Below are 24,278 nucleotides of genomic sequence, written 5' to 3'. Positions count from 1 at the left end.
AGTTGATAACCGAGATAGAAATTGGCCCGTTAAGATACATTCATACACCTGAGATTTTTCGACCACGCGGTATATATATATACCTAAAAACTGATATGGTTCTATTTAATTAAAATCCTAAATATTATTTACTAGTTTTATCTTAAAATAAAACCCTCCCCAAAAATGAGTGCTGGATTCGGCCATGAGCAGCAGAACTTAATATTTCGACAGACTACTCTTAGTTGAACGTTATCAAATTTGGAACTAATTCGGACTAATTTTTAAATTTAATCCTTTGAGTCACACATTTAATTTTCTTTTAGTTTTTTCAAAGTATTTTGATGGTAGTATCAATAAGGCGCAACAACATCAGACTAAAAAAATACTAAAAAGGTGGTTTCAAGATAATACCACTATTTACTGTTTTACTCGATTTTATAAAGGGGAAGTAAAATATAAACCCCTATAAGGACGAAAAAAATAATAGCCGTTCATTGGAATCGGCCAATTGAGAGGAAGCCAAATATATTATACAATAATTATGATACACAAAATAATAGTTTGTGTAGTTATGTGGTCCAAGACACTCATTTAACACATAGTATAGTATATAAAATGTCTATAATTTAAAATTAACCGTACATAAATATATATACAGTATAATATATTATCTGTATATTCATACTGGATAAATACAAATTTAAATTAACCTGTTCTTTAGCCGGATCAATAGACAGGAGTCCTATCAATAAACAGCTGGAGTCCTGAATTTATGTTATCATTTAAAGTGATAATGATATATTCTGTGAATTGTGATATCGATTTTTATGTAGTGATAAGGTAAAAAGCGTGGGCCATGGATTGTTTACAACATGTTCATTGATGAATTCTGAATAATTCCTCTATGGTTTTTTTTGTTCTGTTAAATTTATATAATATTTTTGTAATACTTATACTAATATATTTTCTTTTCGATTCTTCGAGAAATTACTCTTTTACTAAGTCGATTTGTAATGAATGAACTAATCGAATGAGAAATAATTTGTTATTAAGTTTATAAGGTAAAAAATGTTAAACTATACTTATTTTAATTAATTACTAACTACTGTTTTATTGTTAGATGTAAATTTTTATTTGATTAACATAGTAATTTAAGCATACCCAACAAATCTGCTGTATACTTTTAATAACTGATGTTGATATTTGAAGTTTGTACCAAAGATTTACCACCTAGGTAAATCTGATTAAAAGTTTAAATAATTTGAATGTAAACAAATTAAACTATTTGGTAATAAAAAAACCCAAAAATATATGTTATTATCTATTGAAAATGTTTAAATGAGAAGATAATAATTTACTATTAACACATTGGAGATTAAACTAATTTTATGACATTGCTAAATTGAGGACGGGTGCTGTGTCTACGCGGTCAGTATTTTTATATACTGGACACGATAATATTTTTATATCATTGTTACATGCAGCGCTAAACACATAATTTGTGCTCAACATTGTTGCCTGATAATAATATTTCCGTCTCCTATAGTTAATAATAAAGACCGCGTTAAACACGGCAGTCGTCTCCAATGTGTTAATTAATAATAATGTCAGTGTAGTATATTATAATTAAATTTATATTTGCAACTTAATGATTAGCTTTTTTATATTATTTTTCACATATCTTTCAAGAGTAACTCGAGTCAAAAAGTATAAAACAATTTCAAAATAAGATTTTGATCAAAGGATTGCTTGCCTGATCATCACCATGGTGATAGCTCAAAAACACAAATTTGTTGACTTATGTCACTTTTGCAACACATGTGTAGTATCTTCACTAAAATTTTAAATAATCTATACCTAATAATTATAGAATGAACACTTAATAAATAATATTAATATTAACAAAATAAAAGGTTAATAAAATCATTACTAAGTATTGTATAAAGAACATTGTAATTGATTAGCTATTCAGACGCTAGATAAAATATGTTTAAAATAGTAGTTTTTTAATGGTAGAAAAAGATGAAAGTGAATTTTTAATCTTTATTCATACTTATAATTGTTTGTTTGGATTATAAATATGCCATAACTTATTTCAGATTTACGAACACAATTTTCCAGAATGGTTATGCCATGTGACAGTGTGTCAGATTCGCTAGAAGATACTAGTGAAGGCGTAGGACTAGGCTGTTGTTTAGTACTATTCTCAGAATGGAAACAAGTTCTTGGACTGATTGACCAACTCCCAGAAATTTATTCAAATGAAAGTCAAAGTGAAAAAGCTTACGAGACGCTTAAGTACATTCTTACACAGTATATAGAACAACCACATTTGATTGATCCTTATTTGTGTGAAATACTTGACAAAATTTTGGCCATCGTAAGAGATGATTCAAAACCTACTCTACTTAAACATAAGACATTCCAATATCTCTTTCTGGTTGTCAGTGTGAGAGGATACAAAGTTATTTTACGAAACTTACCTCATGAAGTATGTATACATTTTAAATTGTAATGTATTTGAATAAAATACTAATTTAACATTTGTTTCTATGTAGGTATCCGATTTAGAAAAAGTATTGAAAATGTTAGAAGAACAAGACGAATCCGATTACAATTCTTGGGAAACTCGTTATTGTTTATTGTTATGGCTTTCTATTATCGTTATAATACCTTTCGATATGAGGAAGCTGGATGGTACATTACACCCAGAAAATAAAACTACACTGCAAAGGTTTTAATAATACTACAACATCAACATTTATTCATTTGTTCAATGTGTGATGTGTCATTTTATTCATTGTAGATTGGTTGATATTATAATGAAGTACTTATGTTCTGGTGACGCGTGTAGGGATACCGCTACTGTTCTTGCTACTCGATTATTTATAAGATCTGATGTTAAAGAAACCCATTTACCTGATTTCTTGAAATGGGCCAAACAAGTAGGAATTCAGTATAATATGTCATAATTATTACAATTTTATTATGAAGTTTTCAAAAATTTGATTGCAGAAAATAACTGATCAAAATGCAACCCGTTGGGAGAGATTAGGTGCCATGAGTACCATTGCAGCTATCTTTAAGGCGGCTAGGCGTGAGGATGCCCAACATTATGTCGAAGATATTTTTGAATGTTTAAAACAGTCAAAATGTAAATCTGACAACTTAAGATTGACTAGAAAATATTATATGAAAATCGTACAAAGAGCAGGTGTGTTTGATTGCATTTAGTTATGTTATTACTTATTATTTTCTTGTGCATAAAAAATACCTATAGATTTTTCTCTTTCTTTCTAAGGACTAACATTATTGAAAGTCAGAATTGCTGCTTGGCGTTATGATCGAGGAACTAGATCGTTGGAGCAAAACTTATTAAATGCAGAATCAAAATCATCTGAAGTAATTATCAAACAAAATTTAGATGACGTTGAGGATGACTATGATGATATTCCTGCAGTTCTAGAAGACATTATTCAAGAATTGATTGAAGGACTAAAAGACACCGATATTATTGTTAGGTATTTTAAGAGTTTATGTTGATTTATTTTATATGAATAAATTACTCAATGACTTGATTGTACAATACCCTATAGGTACTCTGCAGCTAAAGGAATTGGACGTATAACTGGTCGTCTATCAAAAACGTACGGAAATGAAGTGGTTAATGCCGTTTTAAGCATGCTGAGTCCTGACGAAAACGATAACGCATGGCACGGAGGATGTTTGGCTCTTGCTGAATTAGGTTTGTAAAAACTATATAAGACTTTCGTAGTTTTGGAAAAAAATGAAATTACAAAACTTGTTTTTTTTTCTTATTAAAGGTCGCCGTGGGTTGTTGATCAGTGAAAACTTATCTCATGTCGTCCCTGCTATTTTGAAAGCCTTAGTATATGATGAGCCGAAAGGATATACTTCTGTTGGATCTCATATCCGTGACGCTGCATGCTATGTGTGCTGGTCATTTGCAAGAGCGTTTAGCACAAGTGACATTCAACCTTACGTTGAAGAAATTGCTGGAGCACTTTTAGCAGTAGCTTGTTTTGACAGAGAAGTAATTTGAAAGGGGAAAATGAAAAAAAAAAAAATAACAATTTCTAAATAAATGGTTTTTATTTTTTGTAGTTAACTTGTCGCAGAGCTGCTTCAGCAGCATTCCAAGAAAACGTGGGTCGTCAAGGTACTTTTCCTCATGGAATTGATATTGTTACTGCGGCCGATTATTTTGCAGTCGGTATGAGAAATCATGCTTATTTAGAAATAAGTGTCTACATTGCTCAGTACAAAGAGTACGATGAACTACTGATAAAACACCTTCTGGAAAAAAAAATTGTTCATTGGGATACTTCAATTCGAGAATTAGCTGCTATGGTAATTATTTATTTTATTTCATGATATAAATTAGGTAATAATAATAATAATAATAATTTTAACAAATCTATTTTTAGGCATTAGGCAGGTTGGTTACATTAAAGCCAACAAAAGCTAAAGATTACGTTTTCTCAGAACTATTAAAACTAACCGAAACATCCAATATTAATAAACGACATGGAAGTGTTATGGCGGTTGGTGAAGTATTGGATGGAATATCAAAGACTCTTGATCCTAATGTAGAATTAAACAAAGAATTATTAGAAAAAATAATAAACCTTGTACTCAATTTAAAAAATCATGGGAAATTAAAAGGCATTAGCAGTGAATTAGTAAAAATGGCTTGTTGTCACCTGATCAAACTCATATCCATCAGTAAAATTATAGTCGATGATAAAAAAATTATAGGTATGTAATCTTTGACGGTATTAATGTAATCCTTTAAAACACTATTCAATGTTATAGTTATTGAATAATAATTGTTTTTTTTTAAATATAATTTCCAGACGAATGGAGAATTTTGCTGGAAGATTGTATATCAAACGAAATGTTAGATTTACGAAACAAAGCTGTACAAGCCATCGGTCCTTTATTTAGCAACTATTATGACCCTACTTCACCCGAGACTGATAGTATAATAAACACTTATGTGAATAAATTATCCTCAAATCATATGATGGAGCGCATTGGTTACAGCTTAGCACTAGGATCGCTTCCGTCTTCTATATTGAACAAACACATTTTACTCATTTTGAATGGTCTTATAGACTGTGCGAAAATTACACGACCAACAATAAAGTGGGCCGAGTCCAGGCGAGACGCTGTGATGGCCATTACAAAGATTTGGACTGAATTAAGCTCAACACCTTGTATGTTTAGATGATTAAATATTTTCCTTTGTAAACGTTAAACAATAATGTTTATACATAATTTGTATTTTTCTACTATTCAGGTTATGTTGACAATTGTGTTGAACATTCTAACTTAATTTTACATTGTTTATTGAGCTGTGCGTTAGAATACACAATGGACCACAGAGGAGATATTGGAGTATGGGTTAGAGAGGCTGCCATAAATAGCTTAGAAGTATGTTTTTGTGTGAATAAAACTAAATAGTGAACTACATGTAATATATTAATATTTATGTTTGCATCAGGTTATAGTTTCAAATTTGACAGATATTCATCCCGAATTGCTCGACAAGAATATTGTCAGACAAATTATGTGCGTCTTAGTGAGACAAGGTGTTGACCGCATCGACAAAATTAGAGGTCTATCTTGTATGGTCATAACAAATCTATTGCACAGGTTGGTGTGATTAATAATAACTGTTTTCGTTAATAAATATCTGTTATAAAAAAAAAAAAACAAATGTATCGTAGAAGGAAAAAAAATGTCGTACCCAATGTTGCCCATCGAGAAGAATTGGAAAAATTGTTTAAAAAAAAAGATTCGTTCAATTGGTTCACCGAATCGGACTCGTTTTCTGTTATGGTGAAATTTCTTAGCATGCCCGAATATAAGTACTCCGTACTGGTTGGACTATTAGTCTGTATTGGTGGTGTTTCTGAAAGCCTTGTATGTATTACACGATTCAGCAAATGTTGATAAATTTCTAGTTAATATATAAATTTGTTTTCATTAGGTGAAAGAAGCCTGTCATCATTTCACTGAACACATGAAATTCGTTCCGGACGATGAATTTGAAATGTTATGCAATGATATAATAGCCGTTTGGAGTGGTAAAGTTGCCGAAGTCGATGCAGATGAACGTATTCATCAATGTGTGTTGATGTCTATTGAGAGGTTGGCTACTGCGGGCGCTTTTAAAAATCAGTTTGAACGAGACGAATCAGAGTTTGCTGCTAATGTTTTGACACTCATAAAAAAAGAAGCTGTTTCTACTAAAGGATCGAGCAAACTTACATCGTGTGTTGAACTACTTTGCCATTTAGTACAGGTATAGCTGGCATTTAACTTTTAATTTTCAGAATGTACACGTTAGCTTCTTTGCACAGGTTCCTGGACAAGTTGGAATGCGTTCAATGACCCAGTTGTCTATATTTTTGGCTCATCGATTCGCTTGGTTGCGTAAAGTTGTGGCAGCTCGGCTTGTGGAAGTTCTAATTGTCTATTCCGATATATTCGGAGTACCAGATGAGAATGTCAATGAAGCCACCGAACTACTTGAAGAATTCGATTGGCAAGAATCCAGCGTTGATAAAGTGAGGGCAGTACGAAATAAATTTTGTGGTCTGCTGAACGTACCCATTCCAAGAGTAATTCCAAAAAACTAATTTCCGTTAACTCTTATAGTAAGATTTTTAATTATGTTAAGCTATAAACGATTTACTAATTTTACTAACATCTGTGATGAACCCTTTATTAATTAATTAATTTGATTTTTGTAGTCCACGTGTATTTACACTCTATTTTTTTAATTTTGTTAAATTTTAAATAAAACAAATTATTTACATTCTAATTTGTTATCATGTTATTTATTAATCTACTAAATTGTTTGTCAACAAAAAACATCTCGGGGTTTATCGTTGGTTCCTGTAATCATCATTTGTTCTTTCAATATGCCTTCTCGTTCTAAATACTCTTTAGCACCATGTATGACTTCTGGGTTGAACATGTAGCTGTTGTCTTTCATGTAGTTGTATGTCCACAAATCCAAGCCGGCGATAATGAACGTAAATCCTCTAACGTTTATTTCAGCTCCTTATGTAGTGTTACAAAGAAAAACAAAGTTACAACAGAGGCGTATGTTAATAAAAAATATTTTATTCATGTACATAACACTATTATAGTCATATGTAACTAACCGATAGCAAAATCATTTGGTCCGTAATACTGCTGATTGTCGTCTACGTTCACATGAGGTTTGCGGAGCTGTACACCGGCCATAAATTTCCCTCTGATGAACCCGCTGTTTTTGTTGCCCATTTCTTGAATGGCCATTTGACTGTTACCGAGACAGAATGTCATGATGAAATCTCTGTGACGGTCTTCCTCGCGGACTGATGACATCTTGAGTTTATATCGCAACTTCTTGCCGGCGTTCAACACATATCTGACAAAGTCTACTTTCTTTGGCGGTTTCGGTGTAAGCGACAAGCAGTTTTGCATCGTGTCGTCTGGGTCTCCAATGCCCGTGTAAGGCGGTATCGCCTATGGAAATGTTAATGCCAAAAAACAAAAAAATGTTAATCATATTACTTATAAACAAAATAACATATTGTACTTTGTTGTAATTGAATAATTTAATAATGCTGCTAACTTTTTCCTCATGAGTCAAATGGTTGTCTTTGGGCTCCACCACTCGAATGGGATCAGGTTGAACGATGCCCAACTTATGATTGTAATAATCTCGAGTGAACGGATCGCAATCGTAGAGCATAAATCTATAAATTAAACAAATGTATTTGTAAAAAAATAAAAATTACACACAATATTACCGTTTGGACATGGGATGTGGCTCTAATTTTTTTTTTAAGATAATTATTTTGACTACCGAGTTTACCTACCTTCGTCCCATCACGGAAATATAGCTGCCAATTATGAAATCTTTCGGTTGATAATAATCGAGTAAATCGGCTGAAAAGTAAAACGAAATAAACCGTTTGTACATCTTTACAACTGTATTGTTTAATATTACTAAAATTATGTACACTCTTTAAATCCGAAAAGCTTAAGTAATTGGTTAATTTGGTAAGTAATATAAATTATATATTGAATTATCCATGAACTCACAAGAAAAACTTTTCCAATTTTTTCGCAGTTTAGTTTCGCCCAAAAACAGCGGAAACGAATCGTTGCACTTGTTATTTGATTCGTAGATCTTCACTTGGTCGTTAGCTAAGAAGTACATAAAAACGAAAAACTTCCTTTCCGCTGGTTCGGATCCGTTGTCGTCCCAGGCCGCATAAAATCTATTCACAGAAGTCAGAAACTATTAACGTTGACTAATAATAATTATTGTAATAAGGGGATTGTATTCAGTCTGTTTTTAAGGAGTTTTGCATAGGAGATAAAAAAAAATGGTTTTAATGATTTTCGACCATATCGTTTAATTTTCCGGTTAATTTGTATAAGCTTCAAGGTGTTATTTTTAGTTAATGTATTTTTTCCTACGAGCATAAGCCAATTTGGTTTATTTTAAACCTAAAAGCCTTTTAGAAATTACGCCTACCTACTTAGATCTATCAGATTTTAATTTTGTAAAAAGATTCGAGTTGTTCGACTATTTATTTACTAGGTTATGTAGAAAACCGATTTTCTTTTAAATAAAAAACCAGTTTCTTGTAATTAAATAAATGAAATATGAAAATGTTTAAATATTAATTAACTCTATTTTTACATAAAAAAAGCAAAAAATCGTTTCCGACATAATTTAGTAGAGTAGCCAATGAAGTCTTATCTTATTACAGAATCGAAATCGGGCCATTTTAAGTACCTAGTTGAAATTTGGTCAAGCTTTTTGGTAAAAAAAACGAACCCTTGCACAAACACAGGTTCTTTAGTTTTTGGACTTATTTTGTTAATTATTACTTAAGGTAAATCTAGTAAAATTGATGTATTTACAATTTTTGAAAAATCTGTAGATAAACTTTTTCTTTTCTAAGGAAGTCTTTTTGGCATTTAAATGTAGTTTTATTATGCAATGTGATCAAAATACCAACAAATTCACCTTTTAAGCCAAACGATTATACTTTGAGCGTTATTTTTTTTTATATGAAATATTGAGTGCATTAAACTTTTTTTTATAATTGTTTAAAAAACACATTTTCAAAACGCTTTAGAAACGTTGAGTAAACAATTTGACTGACATTTTTATTTATGTGTTGTGTGTTGTCATTTGAAAAGTAAAAAACAAAATCATTAAAACGTAATTTAAAGAGAAAAGTATAAACAATATTTGCCAAAAAAATTGTATTGTTTGAATAGGTAGGTACATTAGTCATATAAATGTAATAATGTTAATTTATTTGCCTAATGTTCGGTATCTCAATAAATGCTGGGGAAAATGTTCTAACTAAGGCTTTAAACAGTAGTTGGGAGTTAACAATTCACAATATTATTAAACAATGTCAATATACACTATATTTTCCATTAGGATATTTGATTTTATTAGAATTCGTATCATGTTTTATAATCGCAGGGTCCAATAATTGTTTTATAATAAAATATAAAAATCTACAGCTATTTAAAAATAATTTTGATTTATCGAAATGACAATAACGTACATTGACGCCCCTGTGTTAACAAAAATGATATACTATGCGATTAAAACAAGTGTTTGATAACTAATAATTGATTTACATAAATTCACAAAGACTTTTAATGAGTATAAATATACAAACACACAATAGAGGAAATTCATAATTGGTTTCAAAAATTCAAACTGAATACGACACTCATCTTTAACAATACATTTATAAAAGGTAAGTGAATCAAGTAGTAAAATCTATATACGTTTAATTTATTTGTCGCTTTTTTGATAATCAGTTTTCAGTTTAATTTTTATTACCTTGTGCTCATATTATTTAGGCTAACTAAGATGTTTTTTTTCCGAATAAATCATTATTATAAAAAAAAGAAACAATATTCTATTTAATGTCGTACAAAGTACATTTATTACAAAATACACTTGAACGATTAACTTTTACGAGCCCCATACGTTATAATTGGCCAGTCATCATTTTAAAACAACGTACTTATTAAAACGACTATTTTTTTTTTTGTAAATGTAATAAAATAAATAGTTTTTTTTACCCAATATTGGAAGCCCAAAGTCTAACAAAGAAAAAGGTAAAATTTAGGGGCCTCGCGACTGTGGTTAAATTAGGCGTAAATAGACCCTTGGCATTTTCATCAATCCAAGCTCCCAATTTTTTCCAATTTGAACTCTAAAATAGTTTTGAATTCCACATAATCTCTTCTGTGATTTCGCGTTTCTAATATTTTATAATAGTATAAAAAAAAAATCGTTTACAAAAATGAATACTACTTCTAAATATATTTTAACAATATTTAAAAAAAGTGTAATACTTAAAATAGAAAAACCCGAATTCAGGAAAATTGCATTTACTTATTATGTTACACAATTTGTCAAACTGGATTTTTTTTTTTTTTAGAAAAGCAGAAAAATGAATTTTTTCAATATTACATTATTTTTGATACTTTATGCAACATCCATCCTTGCAGGTAAGTTATGAAATAGTTTATTTATTACAAAATATTTAATATACACATACACAATAAGCGCATATTTCTTTTGTGAAGTAGTCCTTACTCAGTTGAATTTTTTGCAAGTTGCAACATAAATTATTTTATAAAAATGGGATTTTTTTTTATTTTCATTACCTCACTAGTCACTTTTTTTTCATTTATCATATGAGAACCTTTCCATCTACTCTACATGTACTCAGTTGTTGTTAAGAGGATAAAGCTATTTTTTTTTGTTTTCTTTATAAAGCATTTGAATCGACCAAAACATTTTGACTTCGTTAATAATAATGTAAAATAATTGTAACGTTTCAATTAGTTGTGTCATTATAATAAAACATATTACAAAAAATGGTTTTTATGTGCAAATAATTTGTTATGAAAAACATTGTTTTATTGTAATATTATTTCATTTATGGTTTTGTCAAACCCGTTTTATGTTTTTAGAAGAAAAAAAATGTAATTATTAAAAATAAATATTTTACTTTCAATATGTGGGTATTATTGTAACATCATTTTTCCATAAAGTGGTTTATTAATTTCTTTACAAAAATATATATTACACATTGTTTTCGATAAAGAATTATTATACAATAATAATATGTTTTTAATTTAGGTACACTGCATAGACCGGCAGCCGATCCAGTTAAAAAATCCGTGATCAATTCTAGACGATCTGGGGCAATTAAGCCAGCCGCGTGAGCTACGACCATGTGTGTGCACAAATAAAACCCGTAGTAATGCTACAGTTTCCAAATTATTAACAGAAAAAAATTACAATTGATAGTAAAAATTTAATATTAATTTCTGTAAAACTATCACACAATAAATGATTTAAAATGAAACTAATTTTCGTTTATACAAATGTCAAATATTAATATATAAATAAACATTTTTACACTAATAAAATATCTAGATCCATATAGTCGAAAAAAATCTGTTAAAAACACCATAACTATTACGGATCACATTTTTGTCAAAGTAGCAGATTGTCCTTTAGTAAGAAAACGTTAGGGATAAGTGATAACTGATAAAGTGGAAGGCTGGAGATATAGAGCGATTTAAACGTTTAAAGTAACTTTTATTTCACAAGTTAAGTAATTTGTTTATTAAAATTGAATTTTTTTTGTAAAGTCAATATTAGACTTCTAAAATGTACAACATATAGGCTCATAGGCAGACTAACAAAATTTCGGGGGGGGGGGGGGGGGCTGGAGCCCCCTTAGCCATCCCTCTCATAAATATGCCCCTGTCGTGAGCATCTAAATAAATGTCTGCACTATTTACAAAATTAAATCCAAAGCATGCATCTATTATTTTTGTACACAGTGTGTTGTAAGACACTCATTTTCTCGAAAAATATTAATAATTAAAAAAAATACTTGTTTTTATACTTGCAGGCACATATTATTATACTATATTTATCATTACTTAGAAAATGTTTATATTCACCCGTTATACGGAATAAAACTATCAACTTTGTTTTTCAAATGCAAACACATATTTTTTTGTTTATTGGGTTTTATTACTAGGCCCAACTCATAAAAATCCACTGGGTTCTATTGGGTTGGGCCCAGTACTTCGAACCCTACTCACCTGAGTACTTTGCCGTCGTATTCCAAAAACCGTTTGAACTTGCCGTGTTCGACTTGGTCACTTGCAAATTCGGTCAACTTTGTCGCCATCGCAGCCTCTTTGGCTTTCATTTCTTGTTGTAACTGTTGGCTTCTTTTAACGGTGTAAGGGTCTTCGGGCACGGGTTCGTCCGGGGTCATTACAATACCCTGGCTGGTCAAAAACTCTTTGGTGAACTGGTCGCAAGAGCACAATCTGTAACTAACACCGTGAAATGTCAGCTCTACACCGTTGTTGAAATCCGACCAGTGCCAAGTCTTGTTCTTCCGGCTTGGTTTTGGTATTGAACCGCGTTTCAACAGACACCCTTGCGGATAACCTGCGTTCTAAAAAAGAAAAATGCATTAATATTATAACTTATGGCATAGGGCCTAATAAATTCTAATTAACCTTTGTCGATTATTTGATAAGATAAAAAAAATGTGTTACCTCTACGACGGGTTCAACGACGGATATAGTGTCGTCTACTAAATAATAAGTGATTTTTACACGACGCACTCTGTAACTGTCCAATGGCGATTCGGGGTTTGATTGTTTTGTGTAACCATTGAACGACAGACATTTGCCATCGTACAAGACGAAATGGGATTGAAAAGTAGGTTTCGGCGGTTGCTTTACTTGACCGTAAGTCAGTGTAGGGTCATAGCTAAAAATAATATCAAATATGTTTTATATACATTTAGAAAATAAGATTGTGAATGCATAAAATTCAAATTTCAAAGTGATATTACATATTGAATGATTCTAGAATTATAAAAAAAAACCATATATTAAAAAGCTATCGCTTTGCCAATAAATTAGAATTATTTTTATTTTAAATTATGGACCCGGTGGATCCCAATGTCCTCGTATGTTGAACAGAATCTACATCGAGTAAACCTCTGCCGATGCCAATGCATTTTTCTTTAGGAATGGCATATCCGTTTTTCCACTTGAATTGGGCGCTTAAGTGATAATTTCTTTTCTAATAAAAACATATAGTAATAACACAAGTTAAAGTTTAAGTTGCTTTATGTATTTGTAATTATATATACATGAAACAAAAGTAATCTTGTTAATTATATTATATATAAGTAACAATAAATCGATTGCAACTATTTTAAACATGACATTAAACGTGTTAGGTATAAACATATTTCAGAAGTGGCGAAAGTTGTATGAAATTATTTGTAAGATATTTGAGTCGACACAGAATAAAGTTCTATTGGGCATATTTTAAAAAATGGAAAACTTTATAGAATATTTTCAAATTATAATTTATATAATATTCAAGGTAGCTACAAAATGTTTTACATGCGGTAATACTATTCCTATTTTACTGAATATTAAACAATATTTAGATTATCTACATGTAGTCATGGAAATGTTTGGATGATTCTGTTTTTATATAATATTAACCGTAAAGCATTTTATTAAATAATTTATTATAATCGCATAAATACTTACAGTGATGTCGTTGAAACGAAATCCCGGTATAAACGGCAAACCGTCCATTGTCTGTTTGTATTCCTGCAATGACTGAACCTATACTGTTCATTAACATTTTCATTTGATCGATATAGCTCCCGTTACTAGGAGCATAAAAGAAGCAGAGGCGTAACCAGTCTAAGAAGTCATGCAATTGTTATAGCATTGACATTTTTATAGAACTTGGTAGAATAATTTTTACTGTGTTTATAACCATAGGTGCTATTTCAATAACAATTTTAAAGGTGCCATATAATGAGGTTTTTTCGAGCAAGGATGTTGAATACCAATTTAACATTTAATACTAGTTTATTTTCTAGCAAATTTTCCCTTTATAATCCCGTATTCCGTTAGAAGTGTTTTTTTTATGGAAAAGTTTGTGCGTAATATTTCAAATAAAATGTTATTCATATAATAAATTATTCAAGTAACTTTCATTTTATGTAATTGCTGTTAAAAAAAAAAAATGTATTCAATAGTACAATTTTATAAAATATTACATATTATAGAATTCGACTTTATCTGAAAAGTAGTTATTATTCAAGTAAGAAATTTCCAAAAATTCAGTTCTAGATTTACTCAACTCCAAGTGCTTTTTGCATTAATTATTAATTGAGTATGATTAACAAGATTATTAGAATTGGTATCATGTTATTTAATCGTATGGGTCCAATAAAATGTTTTATATTAAAATACAAAAATCTATAGCTATTTCAAAAATAATTTAAAAATAATTTTGATTTATCGAAATGACACAATGACGTAGATTGACGCCCCCGTGTTAACAAAAATGATATAGTATGCGATTTAAACAAGTGTTTGATAACTAATAATTTATTTACATAAATTCACAGACTTTTAATGAGTATAAATATACAAACACACGATAGAGGAAATTCATAATTGGTTTCAAAAATTCAAACTGAATACGACACTCATCTTTAACAATACATTTATAAAAGGTAAGTGAATCAAGTAGTAAAATCTATATACGTTTAATTTATTTGTCGCTTTTTTGATAATCGGTTTTCAGTTTTATTTTTATTATCTTGTGCACATATTATTTAGGCTAACTAAGATGTTTTTTTCCAAATAAATCATTATTATAAAAAAAAAAAACAATATTCTATTTAATGTCGTACAAAGTACATTTATTACAAAATACACTTAAACGATACACTTTCACGAGCCCCATACGTTATAATTGGCCAGTCATCATTTTAAAACAACGTACTTATTAAAACGACTATTTTTTTTTGTAAATGTAATAAAATAAATAGTTTTTTTTACCCAATATTGGAAGCCCAAAGTCTAACAAAGAAAAAGGTAAAATTTAGGGGCCTCGCGACTGTGGTAAAATTAGGCGTAAATAGACCCTTGGCATTTTCATCAATCCAAGCTCCCAATTTTTTCCAATTTGAACTCTAAAATAGTTTTGAATTCCACATAATCTCTTCTGTGATTTCGCGTTTCTAATATTTTATAATAGTATAAAAAAAAATCGTTTACAAAAATGAATACTACTTCTAAATATATTTTAACAATATTTAAAAAAAGTGTAATACTTAAAATAGAAAAACCCGAATTCAGGAAAATTGCATTTACTTATTATGTTACACAATTTGTCAAACTGGATTTTTTTTTTTTTTAGAAAAGCAGAAAAATGAATTTTTTCAATATTACATTATTTTTGATACTTTATGCAACATCCATCCTTGCAGGTAAATTATGAAATAGTTTATCTATTACAAAATATTTAATATACACATACACAATAAGCGCATATTTCTTTTGTGAAGTAGTCCTTACTCAGTTGAATTTTTTGCAAGTTGCAACATAAATAATTTTATAAAAATGGGATTTTTTTTTATTTTCATTACCTCACTAGTCACTTTTTTTTCATTTATCATATGAGAACCTTTCAATCTACTCTACATGAACTCAGTTGTTGTTAAGAGGATAAAGCTATTTTTTTTTTGTTTTCTTTATAAAGCATTTGAATCGACCAAAACATTTTGACTTCGTTAATAATAATGTAAAATAATTGTAACGTTTCAATTAGTTGTGTCATTATAATAAAACATATTACAAAAAATGGTTTTTATGTGCGAATAATTTGTTATGAAAAACATTGTTTTATTGTAATATTATTCCATTTATGGTTTTCTCAAACCCGTTTTATGTTTTTAGAAGAAAAAAAATGTAATTATTAAAAATAAATATTTTACTTTCAATATGTGGGTATTATTGTAACATCATTTTTCCATAAAGTGGTTTATTCATTTCTTTACAAAAAAATATATTACACATTGTTTTCGATAAAGATTTATTATACAACAATAATATGTTTTTGTTTTAGGTTCAGTGGTTGGACCGGCAGGCAATCCGATACCAAAAACCATAGTCCATACTGGACGATCTAAGTCACTTCTGCCAGTCCCGTGAGCTACGACCATGTGTGTGCACAAATAGATTCCGTAGTAATGCTACAGTTTCCAAATTATTAACAGAAAAAAATTACAATTAATAATAAAATGGAGTCCCCTCAGCCACCCCCATAAATACGCCCCTGTCGTGAGCATCTAAATAAATGTCTGTAATATTTACAAAATTAAATCCAAAGTAAGCATCTATTATTTTTGTACACAGGGTGTTGTAAGACACTAATTTTCTGGAAAAATATTAATCATTTGAAAAAGAAATGTTCTTTTACTTGTAGGTACATATTATTATAGTATATTTGTCATTACTTAGAAAATTTTTATTTTAACCCATTATACGGAATAAAACTATCAACTTTGTTTTCAAATGCAAACACATTTTTTTAGGTTTACTGATAATACTGAGTAGTAAAAAATTTAATTTTTAAATTGTCGTTTGAATTATTAACTTTCAATAATAATGAAATGTAGAAAAAAAACTACTAAAAAAGTAAGGCTTTTTGGCTTTCATTTCTAGTTGTAACTGTTGGCTTCTTTTAACGGTGTAAGGGTCTTCGGGCACGGGTTCGTCCGGGGTCACTACAATACCCTGGCTGGTCAAAAACTCTTTGGTGAACTGATCGCAAGAGCACAACTGTCCAATGGCGATTCGGGGTTTGATTGTTTTGTGTAACCATTGAACGACAGACATTTGCCATCGTACAAGACGAAATGAGATTGAAAAGTAAGTGTTGGCGGTTCCTTTACTTGACCGTAGTCAGTGTAGGGATAAAAAGTTATAGGTTCTTAAGTATATCACTTTTTAGTAAAATGCCATACTTTAAAGTTTTTTGTACATCACAAAAAAAAAATTAAAAACAAAGTTATGAATTAAAAGAGTACAGTATGATGTATTAGGATAAAAAAAAGTTGAAATTTTGACCTTAAGTCAGTAAAAAAATTGAATGAAATCCATACAATTTTGAATTTGTTTTTCATTTTTTAAGTACTTAAGTATTTAAAAAAAAATTGTTCAAGTATATTATGAAAAAGAACACTTAATTAAAATTGTTTAGTGAAAGTTCCTATACAATATCATAATTAGTCATTATGTAACGTGATCGTGAACTTAAGGTAATCATTAGGTGATTTTGCATTGAATGACCCAGGTAGCTATTTTTTAGACCATTTCAGAAAAATAACATGGAAATGCATGAACTTTCTGGCTGTAGTAATAGCTATAAAGTGCCGCAAATAACAAAAACCAAGCACAGTTCAGACCAAGTACAGTATAAATCAGCACAGAAGAAGTTAGCAAAAAGTTGAGTCAATGCAATTATTAAATCTGAATGTAATTGTATCCAAAAAAAGTTGATTAAAATAAAAATTAAAATAATATTCGAATAAAAACATTATTAAAGTATAAAATTTAAATTCAAAATTCAAGTATATGTTTATTAAAAAAAAAAAAACAGGATATTTGAAATAGTAAAAAAATGTAGTTAAATAAAATATAAATTGGAAATTAAAAAAAAACATTAGATCCGGAATCGTATGCAGATGTACTTAGATGGGTCAAAACTACTTGGAGTTTCTGTTTTTTTAGGCACAATTTTATATTTTAAGAGCTGCAAAAAAACCTGAACACTTTAAATGTGGTTTTGGAAGACTATTATGGGTTTAACTACTCGAAATTCAGTTTGCAAACTGTTGCAAAATTACAAAACAAGTATACCAAATAAATAGCAAAATTTAACATTAAAAAAAAAAAAAATGTAATTTTTATAAAAAATGATTTTTTATCACTAAACATATTATGAGGACTTAACAAAAAAATTTTTTTTTCTTTTTTCCAAAAGTTTAAAGTTCAGGATCAAGGCCGTTTTTGCATATGAAGCGATTCAGTTATGGTGTTTTTTCAACAGATGTTTTTCGACCTTGGATCTATATATTTCATTGGTGTAGGTAATAGTGCTTACCGTTAACTAATATGTAATATTAGATATTTATATAATGTTATTTGACATTTGTATGAACGCAATTTATTTTTATTTTAAATCATTTATTGTGTTGTAGGTAGTTTTACAGAAATTAATATTACATTTTATTATCAATTGTAATTATTTTCTGTTAATATTTTGTAAACCGTAATACACGAATCCATTTGTGCACACACATGGTCGTAGCTCACGTAACTGCCAGTCTATAGAGTGGAACTAAAACAAACACATATTAAAGTTATATTATAATACATTTTCTTTATCGATGCAATGAGTAGTATATTGTTTTATAAAGAAATTAATAAATCAACCACATTATGTGAGAATGATGTTACAATAATACCCACTTATTTATTATAAAATATTCATTTTTAATAAATTATATTTATATAATATATAAATTATTTTTTTCATTTTAATAACAATCTTTTTCTTCTAAAAACATAAAATGGGTTTGAGAAAACCATAGATGGAATAATATTATTATAAAACAATGTTTTTTATAACAAATTATTTGCACTATAAAACCACTTTTTTCGATATGTTTTATTAAACAATAATACGACTAATTGAACCGTTACATTTTTTACATTATTATTAACGAAATCAAAATGTTTTAGTTGATTCAAATGCTTTATAAAAAAATAAAATTGACTAACCTTCTTAACAAATACTGAGTAGATGTAAAGGTTATGGTATGATAAATGTAATAAAACAATTAAAAAGTGAGGTAATGAAAATAAAAAAAAAATTCTGTTTTTATAATACTGTTTATGGTGCAAGTAATTCAACTGAGTCCGTCCTTACTTCGCTAAAGAAATATGCGCTTATTTTTTATGTGCATATTAATTAAAGTATGGCACTTTAAAGTTTTTTGTACATCACAAAAAAAAAATTAAAAACAAAGTTATGAATTAAAAGAGTACAGTATGTTGTATTAGGATAAAAAAAAATTGAAATTTTGACCTTAAGTCAGTAAAAAAATTGACTAACCTTCTTAACAAATACTGAGTAGATGTAAAGGTTATGGTATGATAAATGTAATAAAACAATTAAAAAGTGAGGTAATGAAAATAAAAAAAAAATTCTGTTTTTATAATACTGTTTATGGTGCAAGTAATTCAACTGAGTCCGTCCTTACTTCGCTAAAGAAATATGCGCTTATTTTTTATGTGCATATTAATTACTTTATAATAGATAAACTAATTCATAACTTACCATTAGTTACTTCACAAAGAATGCATACTGCACTAAGCATCTCAAATAATGTAATAAAAATTAATTTCATTTTCCTGCTTTTCTGAAAAAAAAAAATGTAGTTTGATAAATTGCGTAACATAATAAGTAAATGCAGTTTTCCTGAAGTCAAATTTTTCTATTTTAAGTATTATACTATTTTTTAGCTTCGGTGTGGAGCTAAGAAGGTATTGTTTTTACAATGATGTGTTTTTATTTTTTTTTTGTCTGGACCCACGATAACTCGTAAACTGCTGAGCCGATTTATTCGTGTAGCAACTCAGAAATCATACCTGGAAGGTACGTTATTGGGCCAAAAACTTAAAAAAGTCACCCCTTCCCCATCAAAATCGAGAAAAACACCCAAAAAATTTACAAATTTTTCAACTTAAAATTACGGTGCTCTATAACTTTTGTAAAAATAGTCGAAAATGTTCTAAATTTTTTATGAATTGTTCTTCAAACATAGTACTATCGATAAACATTAACAAACCAAAAAAATATCATAAATCCTTTCCCCTAGAAGGAATAGAAATTTTTTCTTTATTTCACTTTTTCAAACAAAATTTTAAAGATTTAGATCTGAAAAATAGACCGAAGGTAGATCTAAAATGGAACTATAACATATAAAATCTTCTCAAAAATATGTAGTCATTTTTTTTTTTTATTAGGGAAAAACACCAAAAATAGGGTAAATTTACACTTTGGCCGTAGTCAGTTTCTAGGTTGCTATGTGTGAGTGAATCAACAGACAACAGGTAATGAAAATATTTTTATTATATTGTTAATTACGATATATGGGTAACTATAACAGTACATTTTTTTAGACAGACGATCAACCCTTATCGTGTCCACCCTGCACAAGACTAAAATATTAAATTTTAAGTACATTATTGCTGGTCCCACGATATCTTCTAAACCGCTGAATGGCTAAATAACTGGTTTGAACATTCTATCCACAGATTCGCATCGAAGCGTTTAATTAAAAGTGATTTTACCACTTTCGGTTATAATAAAATCTGTAGACCTGTGACCTTTCCGTCCCCACTATGCTCCAACCCCGCTGTACTAGCTTTTTATTTTATTACATTTACAAAAAAAATCAAAACAGCCGTTTTAATGACTACATTGTTTTAAAATGATGACTTGTCAATTATAACGTTTGGGGCTATAAATTACAATCGTTTATGTGTGTAAAAAAGAGTATTATGTAGTAAATTTATTGTGTACGACATTAAATAGAATATTTGTTTTTTTTTTATAATAATGATTTATTTGGATAACACATCTTAGTTAGCCTAAATGATATGTGCACAAGAACCACCCATAATAAAAAAAAACTCAACACCGATTATCAAAAAAGCGACAAATAAATTAAACGTATATAGATTTTACTACTAAATTCACTTACCTTTTGTTAGCGCGTTATTTAAGATGAGTGCCGTACTCAGTTTGAAATTTGGAAATTATTTATGAATTGACTATACGGTTTGTTTGTACATTTATAGCCATTGAAAGCCTATAATAAGATTAATGCGAATCAATTATTATTTATAAAAACACTTGTTTAAATCGCATAGTATATCATTTTTTGTTAACACGGGGGCGTCAGTGTATGTCAGTGTGTCATTTCGATAAATCAAAACGATTTTTAAATAGCTGTAGATTTTTGTATTTTAATATCAAAAAATTAATTGTACCCAAACGATTAAATAATATGGTACGAATCAACTATCTTAATCGAAAATATAGTGTATATTGACATTGTTTAATAAGATTGTGAATTTATAACTCCTAACTACTGTTTAAAGCCTCAATTAGAACATTTCCCCCGGCATTTATTGAGACACCGAAAATTAGGACCGAACTAAATTAACATCGTTACATTTATATTTATTTATCATTAGTCACTAATGTAACTAGGGTGACCTACTTATTCAAACAGTACAATTTTTTTGGCAAATATTGTTCATATTTTTCTCTCCTTAAATTACGTTTTAATGATTTTGTTTTTTTACTTTTCAAACGACAGCACGCAACACAAATACAATTGTCAGTCAAATTGTTTACTCAACGTTTCTAAAGCGTTTTTGGATATTATATTTTTTGTTTTGAAAAATTATTAGAACAACTGTTTTAACAACCTAATTGGGCTCGAAGCTTATAGCATTTTCTTATTATTTTTTTGGTTTGACTTAAAATGTAGCAGATAGTATATGAAAATTGAAAGTGCCGTTTTTGCTATTTCGATGGGTTAAAAAAAAAGCTTGTTATTAGTGATTTCTGGTTTTTTTTATGCAAAAAAAATTTTGATTTTTTTTCAGTGTGTGTTTCCAATAGAACTAAAACTAAATATAATTTCAACTCATATTTGTTTTGTTTTTGTTATCTACATTTTATTAGATTTCAAAAAATATAATCAGCATGGGAAAAAATATCTAGAATTTTATAATACAAGGAGAAATTTGAATTTCTGACTGGATATTTGTTTCATTTTTGGAGTTAGCAGAAGGGTCACTATTTTTAAGTTTGCTTTTTTTGCTCATTTTAATGTGCTTATAATGAAGATTTTATTTTGATTATTTGATGTGCTTTATTGCCGAGTCCTGGCTATAACATACAATTTTGATCACATTGCATACTAAAACTACATTTAAATTATAATTAAAAAACAATCTAGTTGTATAAAAAGAATACAAGTTAGAACAGAAGTTAGAAGTTCAAAATAGTAATGTTTGATATATTTCATAATAATAATTCGAAATATTATAAAAAAATTTAAGAGTTTGAGCATGTTGTACATGTCCAATTAAAAAAAAACACTGAAATAGTAATCTATAACAAACATTTATGTATAATTAATAGATAAAAACACAATTTAAAAAATCTTGTAAACATTAGTTGAGTAATGACAGACACTTAGTTTTTAATAAAATAATATTACACTCACCGGGCTCGTCGTAACAATTCATTAAAGAGTTTCAATTTAAAATGCACGGTGATTTGGCCCAATAAAGTAAAGGTACTTAGGTAGTCGTGTGTGAAGTTAGACCCCCCCCCCCTTACCATAATATAAAACTCGGTCTAAATCAATTGTAAGTAATTGTAATCTCGTTTTTAAAATGTTTAACTTATTTTTCATTTCTCTATAACGATTTCAAAATTTACCCAAGCCTTGGGATCATCAGAAAAATTCACAGTCGAATATGAAATTTAAATTGTATTATTGATTTAGTTTTTACTTGAAGATAATATAAGTATTATGATAATAATAATATTAACTGTATGGTTTTGAAAAAATAATTGTTCTGTAGAAGATAAACTCTTAATTTGAATTTAAGTTGTTTTATATTCTAGAAAAAGATAATTATTTATTAAATAATTTATTGTTTTTATTGCATATCTTCTGTCATATTAAGTTATTGTAAAATGTTTTTAAAATGTATAACCTTTTTCTCACCCTGGTCACAAAAACGTGTAAATTACACGGATGTCATGATAGGTTGTTAGTTGAAAAGCGAGTGTCTGGTTCTACTTGCTTCCCGATTAGAGTAAATAATAAATGGTTTAAATTTAGAATAAATGCTAGAGGTAAGCCAATTAAAAAGCGGGTGTCCGTGATGCTTACTTATAACAGGTATAGCAAGAAATGTTTTAAAGTACAATAACATATCTAAAGGTTAATCATAAATCAATTAAAAATATCCAATGTCTGGTATTTTTAGTATTGATTTGATTTGTCAAAAAAAACTAAAAATCCATGTACTGTTATTTTGTTTAACTAGGCAACGAAATATTTATGCTGTACTTATTTGTACTAATTGAAAACAAAACTTGCATAATAAGTACCCTGGCCTGAATTCAGATCCGTTCACAGAGTTATCTTAATAAATATAGTCAAATTTTGTTTAAACTGTGATTGCTGCGTATGAAGAACAGCTTAAACAACATAAAAGTAAAATCTATCTATTGTAATATATTTTTTTTGTAACTGAAAAAACTGGAATTAGTGTAATGCAATGAGATAAAATAATAATAACATAATATCTTTTTAGGGTGCAGCAAATACTTCACTTAAAAAATGTTTTATTTCTAAAAATAATTAAATAGTTATCAAACTTTAATGTTGTATTTAAATAGAAATCATACAGAGTAGCTACAGTGCTATTAAACTAAAAATAAATGTATTATTATCAGTACTGAATATTACTATGAATAACTAAAGTAGATTAAAAAAATAATCTAAAAATAACGTTTTAATGCGCCTTTAAAAGTATAAAATAACCCTCCGGAGGTCTTGATAACCAAATAGGACAGATGGACTAGAAAAACGTGGGGCGCATCTTTCTACTTAGATATTAAAACCTAAGCTTTCATGCTAATGCATTAAGTTGTCTCTAATAATGCTGTCTCTCTAACCGAACGGATCAGAAAGTGATAGTATGACTTTTTTTTGGGAATGAAATTTGATGGATTTCCGTGCCACTTGCCTTAAATTTCATTGCAAATTGAAAAGACTTAATTGCTATTCTCTCCAAAGTTTGTTTTATGTAGGTTGCTTCAATTTTTTTTTAACTACCTACTTGCTTAACATTTAAAGTAATGTGGTGCTCAATTTTACATGACATGTCATTAAGTATTATTTTATTTAGAAGAGAAAAGATGATTGTGCATGAATTATGAGTTATTAATGAGAAGAGAATGTTATTATATACTCAGACGTGTGAAGTAGTAAAGATGCGCCCCACGTTTTTCTAGTTCATCTGTCCTATTTGGTTATCAAGACCTCCGGAGGGTTATTTTATACTTTTAAAGGCGCATAAAAACGTTATTTTTAGATTAATTTTTTAATCTACTTTAGTTATTTTGTTCTTTTTCGTTTTCTTATGTACGTATCTATACATTTAAATGTACAATGTTATTGCTGCATGGTCAG

The 24,278-nt window shown here is 28.8% G+C and overlaps 2 protein-coding genes across 4 annotated transcripts; one reads left to right on the top strand and one right to left on the bottom strand.

Moving 5' to 3' along the window:
- The first annotated feature begins 850 nt into the window (after positions 1-850).
- Positions 851-16,415, top strand: LOC126843796 (tubulin-specific chaperone D). 2 transcript variants are annotated; one of them, XM_050581589.1, is made up of 18 exons: positions 851-1,043; positions 2,082-2,473; positions 2,541-2,716; positions 2,789-2,927; positions 2,998-3,196; positions 3,284-3,503; positions 3,579-3,727; positions 3,807-4,036; positions 4,108-4,353; positions 4,431-4,761; positions 4,860-5,222; positions 5,306-5,439; positions 5,510-5,661; positions 5,736-5,931; positions 5,999-6,313; positions 6,372-6,578; positions 10,494-10,563; positions 16,046-16,415. In XM_050581589.1, the coding sequence occupies exons 2-18, from the start codon at positions 2,105-2,107 to the stop codon at positions 16,129-16,131; spliced, it is 3,582 nt and encodes a 1,193-aa protein (XP_050437546.1). In that variant the 5' UTR covers positions 851-1,043; positions 2,082-2,104; the 3' UTR covers positions 16,132-16,415. The 2 variants fall into 2 exon arrangements, with proteins under 2 accessions (XP_050437546.1, XP_050437538.1); XM_050581581.1 differs by lacking the exon at positions 16,046-16,415 and adding an exon at positions 11,201-11,421.
- Positions 6,744-22,343, bottom strand: LOC126843806 (EF-hand domain-containing protein 1-like). Of its 2 annotated transcripts, XM_050581612.1 has the most exons (11): positions 22,293-22,343; positions 13,666-13,824; positions 13,047-13,183; positions 12,649-12,865; positions 12,426-12,545; positions 12,181-12,368; positions 8,110-8,288; positions 7,884-7,953; positions 7,637-7,760; positions 7,182-7,527; positions 6,744-7,077 (listed from the first exon to the last, which is right to left on the bottom strand). In XM_050581612.1, the coding sequence occupies exons 2-11, from the start codon at positions 13,711-13,713 to the stop codon at positions 6,875-6,877; spliced, it is 1,632 nt and encodes a 543-aa protein (XP_050437569.1). In that variant the 5' UTR covers positions 13,714-13,824; positions 22,293-22,343; the 3' UTR covers positions 6,744-6,874. The 2 variants fall into 2 exon arrangements, with proteins under 2 accessions (XP_050437569.1, XP_050437560.1); XM_050581603.1 differs by having other exon boundaries at positions 12,181-12,545.
- Positions 22,344-24,278: the final 1,935 nt, after the last annotated feature.

This window comes from Adelges cooleyi, unplaced genomic scaffold (genome assembly GCF_023614345.1).
Source record: "Adelges cooleyi isolate 19-005CV unplaced genomic scaffold, UGA_ACOO_1.1 ACOO_flye_CR_arks_rails_tigmint_CR_PRNA_108, whole genome shotgun sequence".
In the NCBI taxonomy this organism is placed as follows: domain Eukaryota; kingdom Metazoa; phylum Arthropoda; class Insecta; order Hemiptera; family Adelgidae; genus Adelges; species Adelges cooleyi.
The sequence above is the reverse complement of the archived record's forward strand: the minus strand, read 5'-3'. Positions and strand labels throughout refer to the sequence as shown.

Coding starts and splice junctions, on each gene's coding strand:
- LOC126843796 (XM_050581589.1), top strand. CDS start 2,105: ATGGTTATGCCATGTGACAGTGTGTCAGATTCGCTAGAAGATACTAGT. Junction 4,354..4,430: donor TTCGAGAATTAGCTGCTATG/GTAATTATTTAT, acceptor ATCTATTTTTAG/GCATTAGGCAGGTTGGTTAC. Junction 5,932..5,998: donor GTGGTGTTTCTGAAAGCCTT/GTATGTATTACA, acceptor TGTTTTCATTAG/GTGAAAGAAGCCTGTCATCA.
- LOC126843806 (XM_050581603.1), bottom strand. CDS start 13,713: ATGGACGGTTTGCCGTTTATACCGGGATTTCGTTTCAACGACATCACT. Junction 8,289..12,180: donor TACGACGGCAAAGTACTCAG/GTGAGTAGGGTT, acceptor TTCTGTGAATAG/ATTTTATGCGGCCTGGGACG. Junction 7,761..7,883: donor ATTTCCGTGATGGGACGAAG/GTAGGTAAACTC, acceptor TTTAATTTATAG/ATTTATGCTCTACGATTGCG.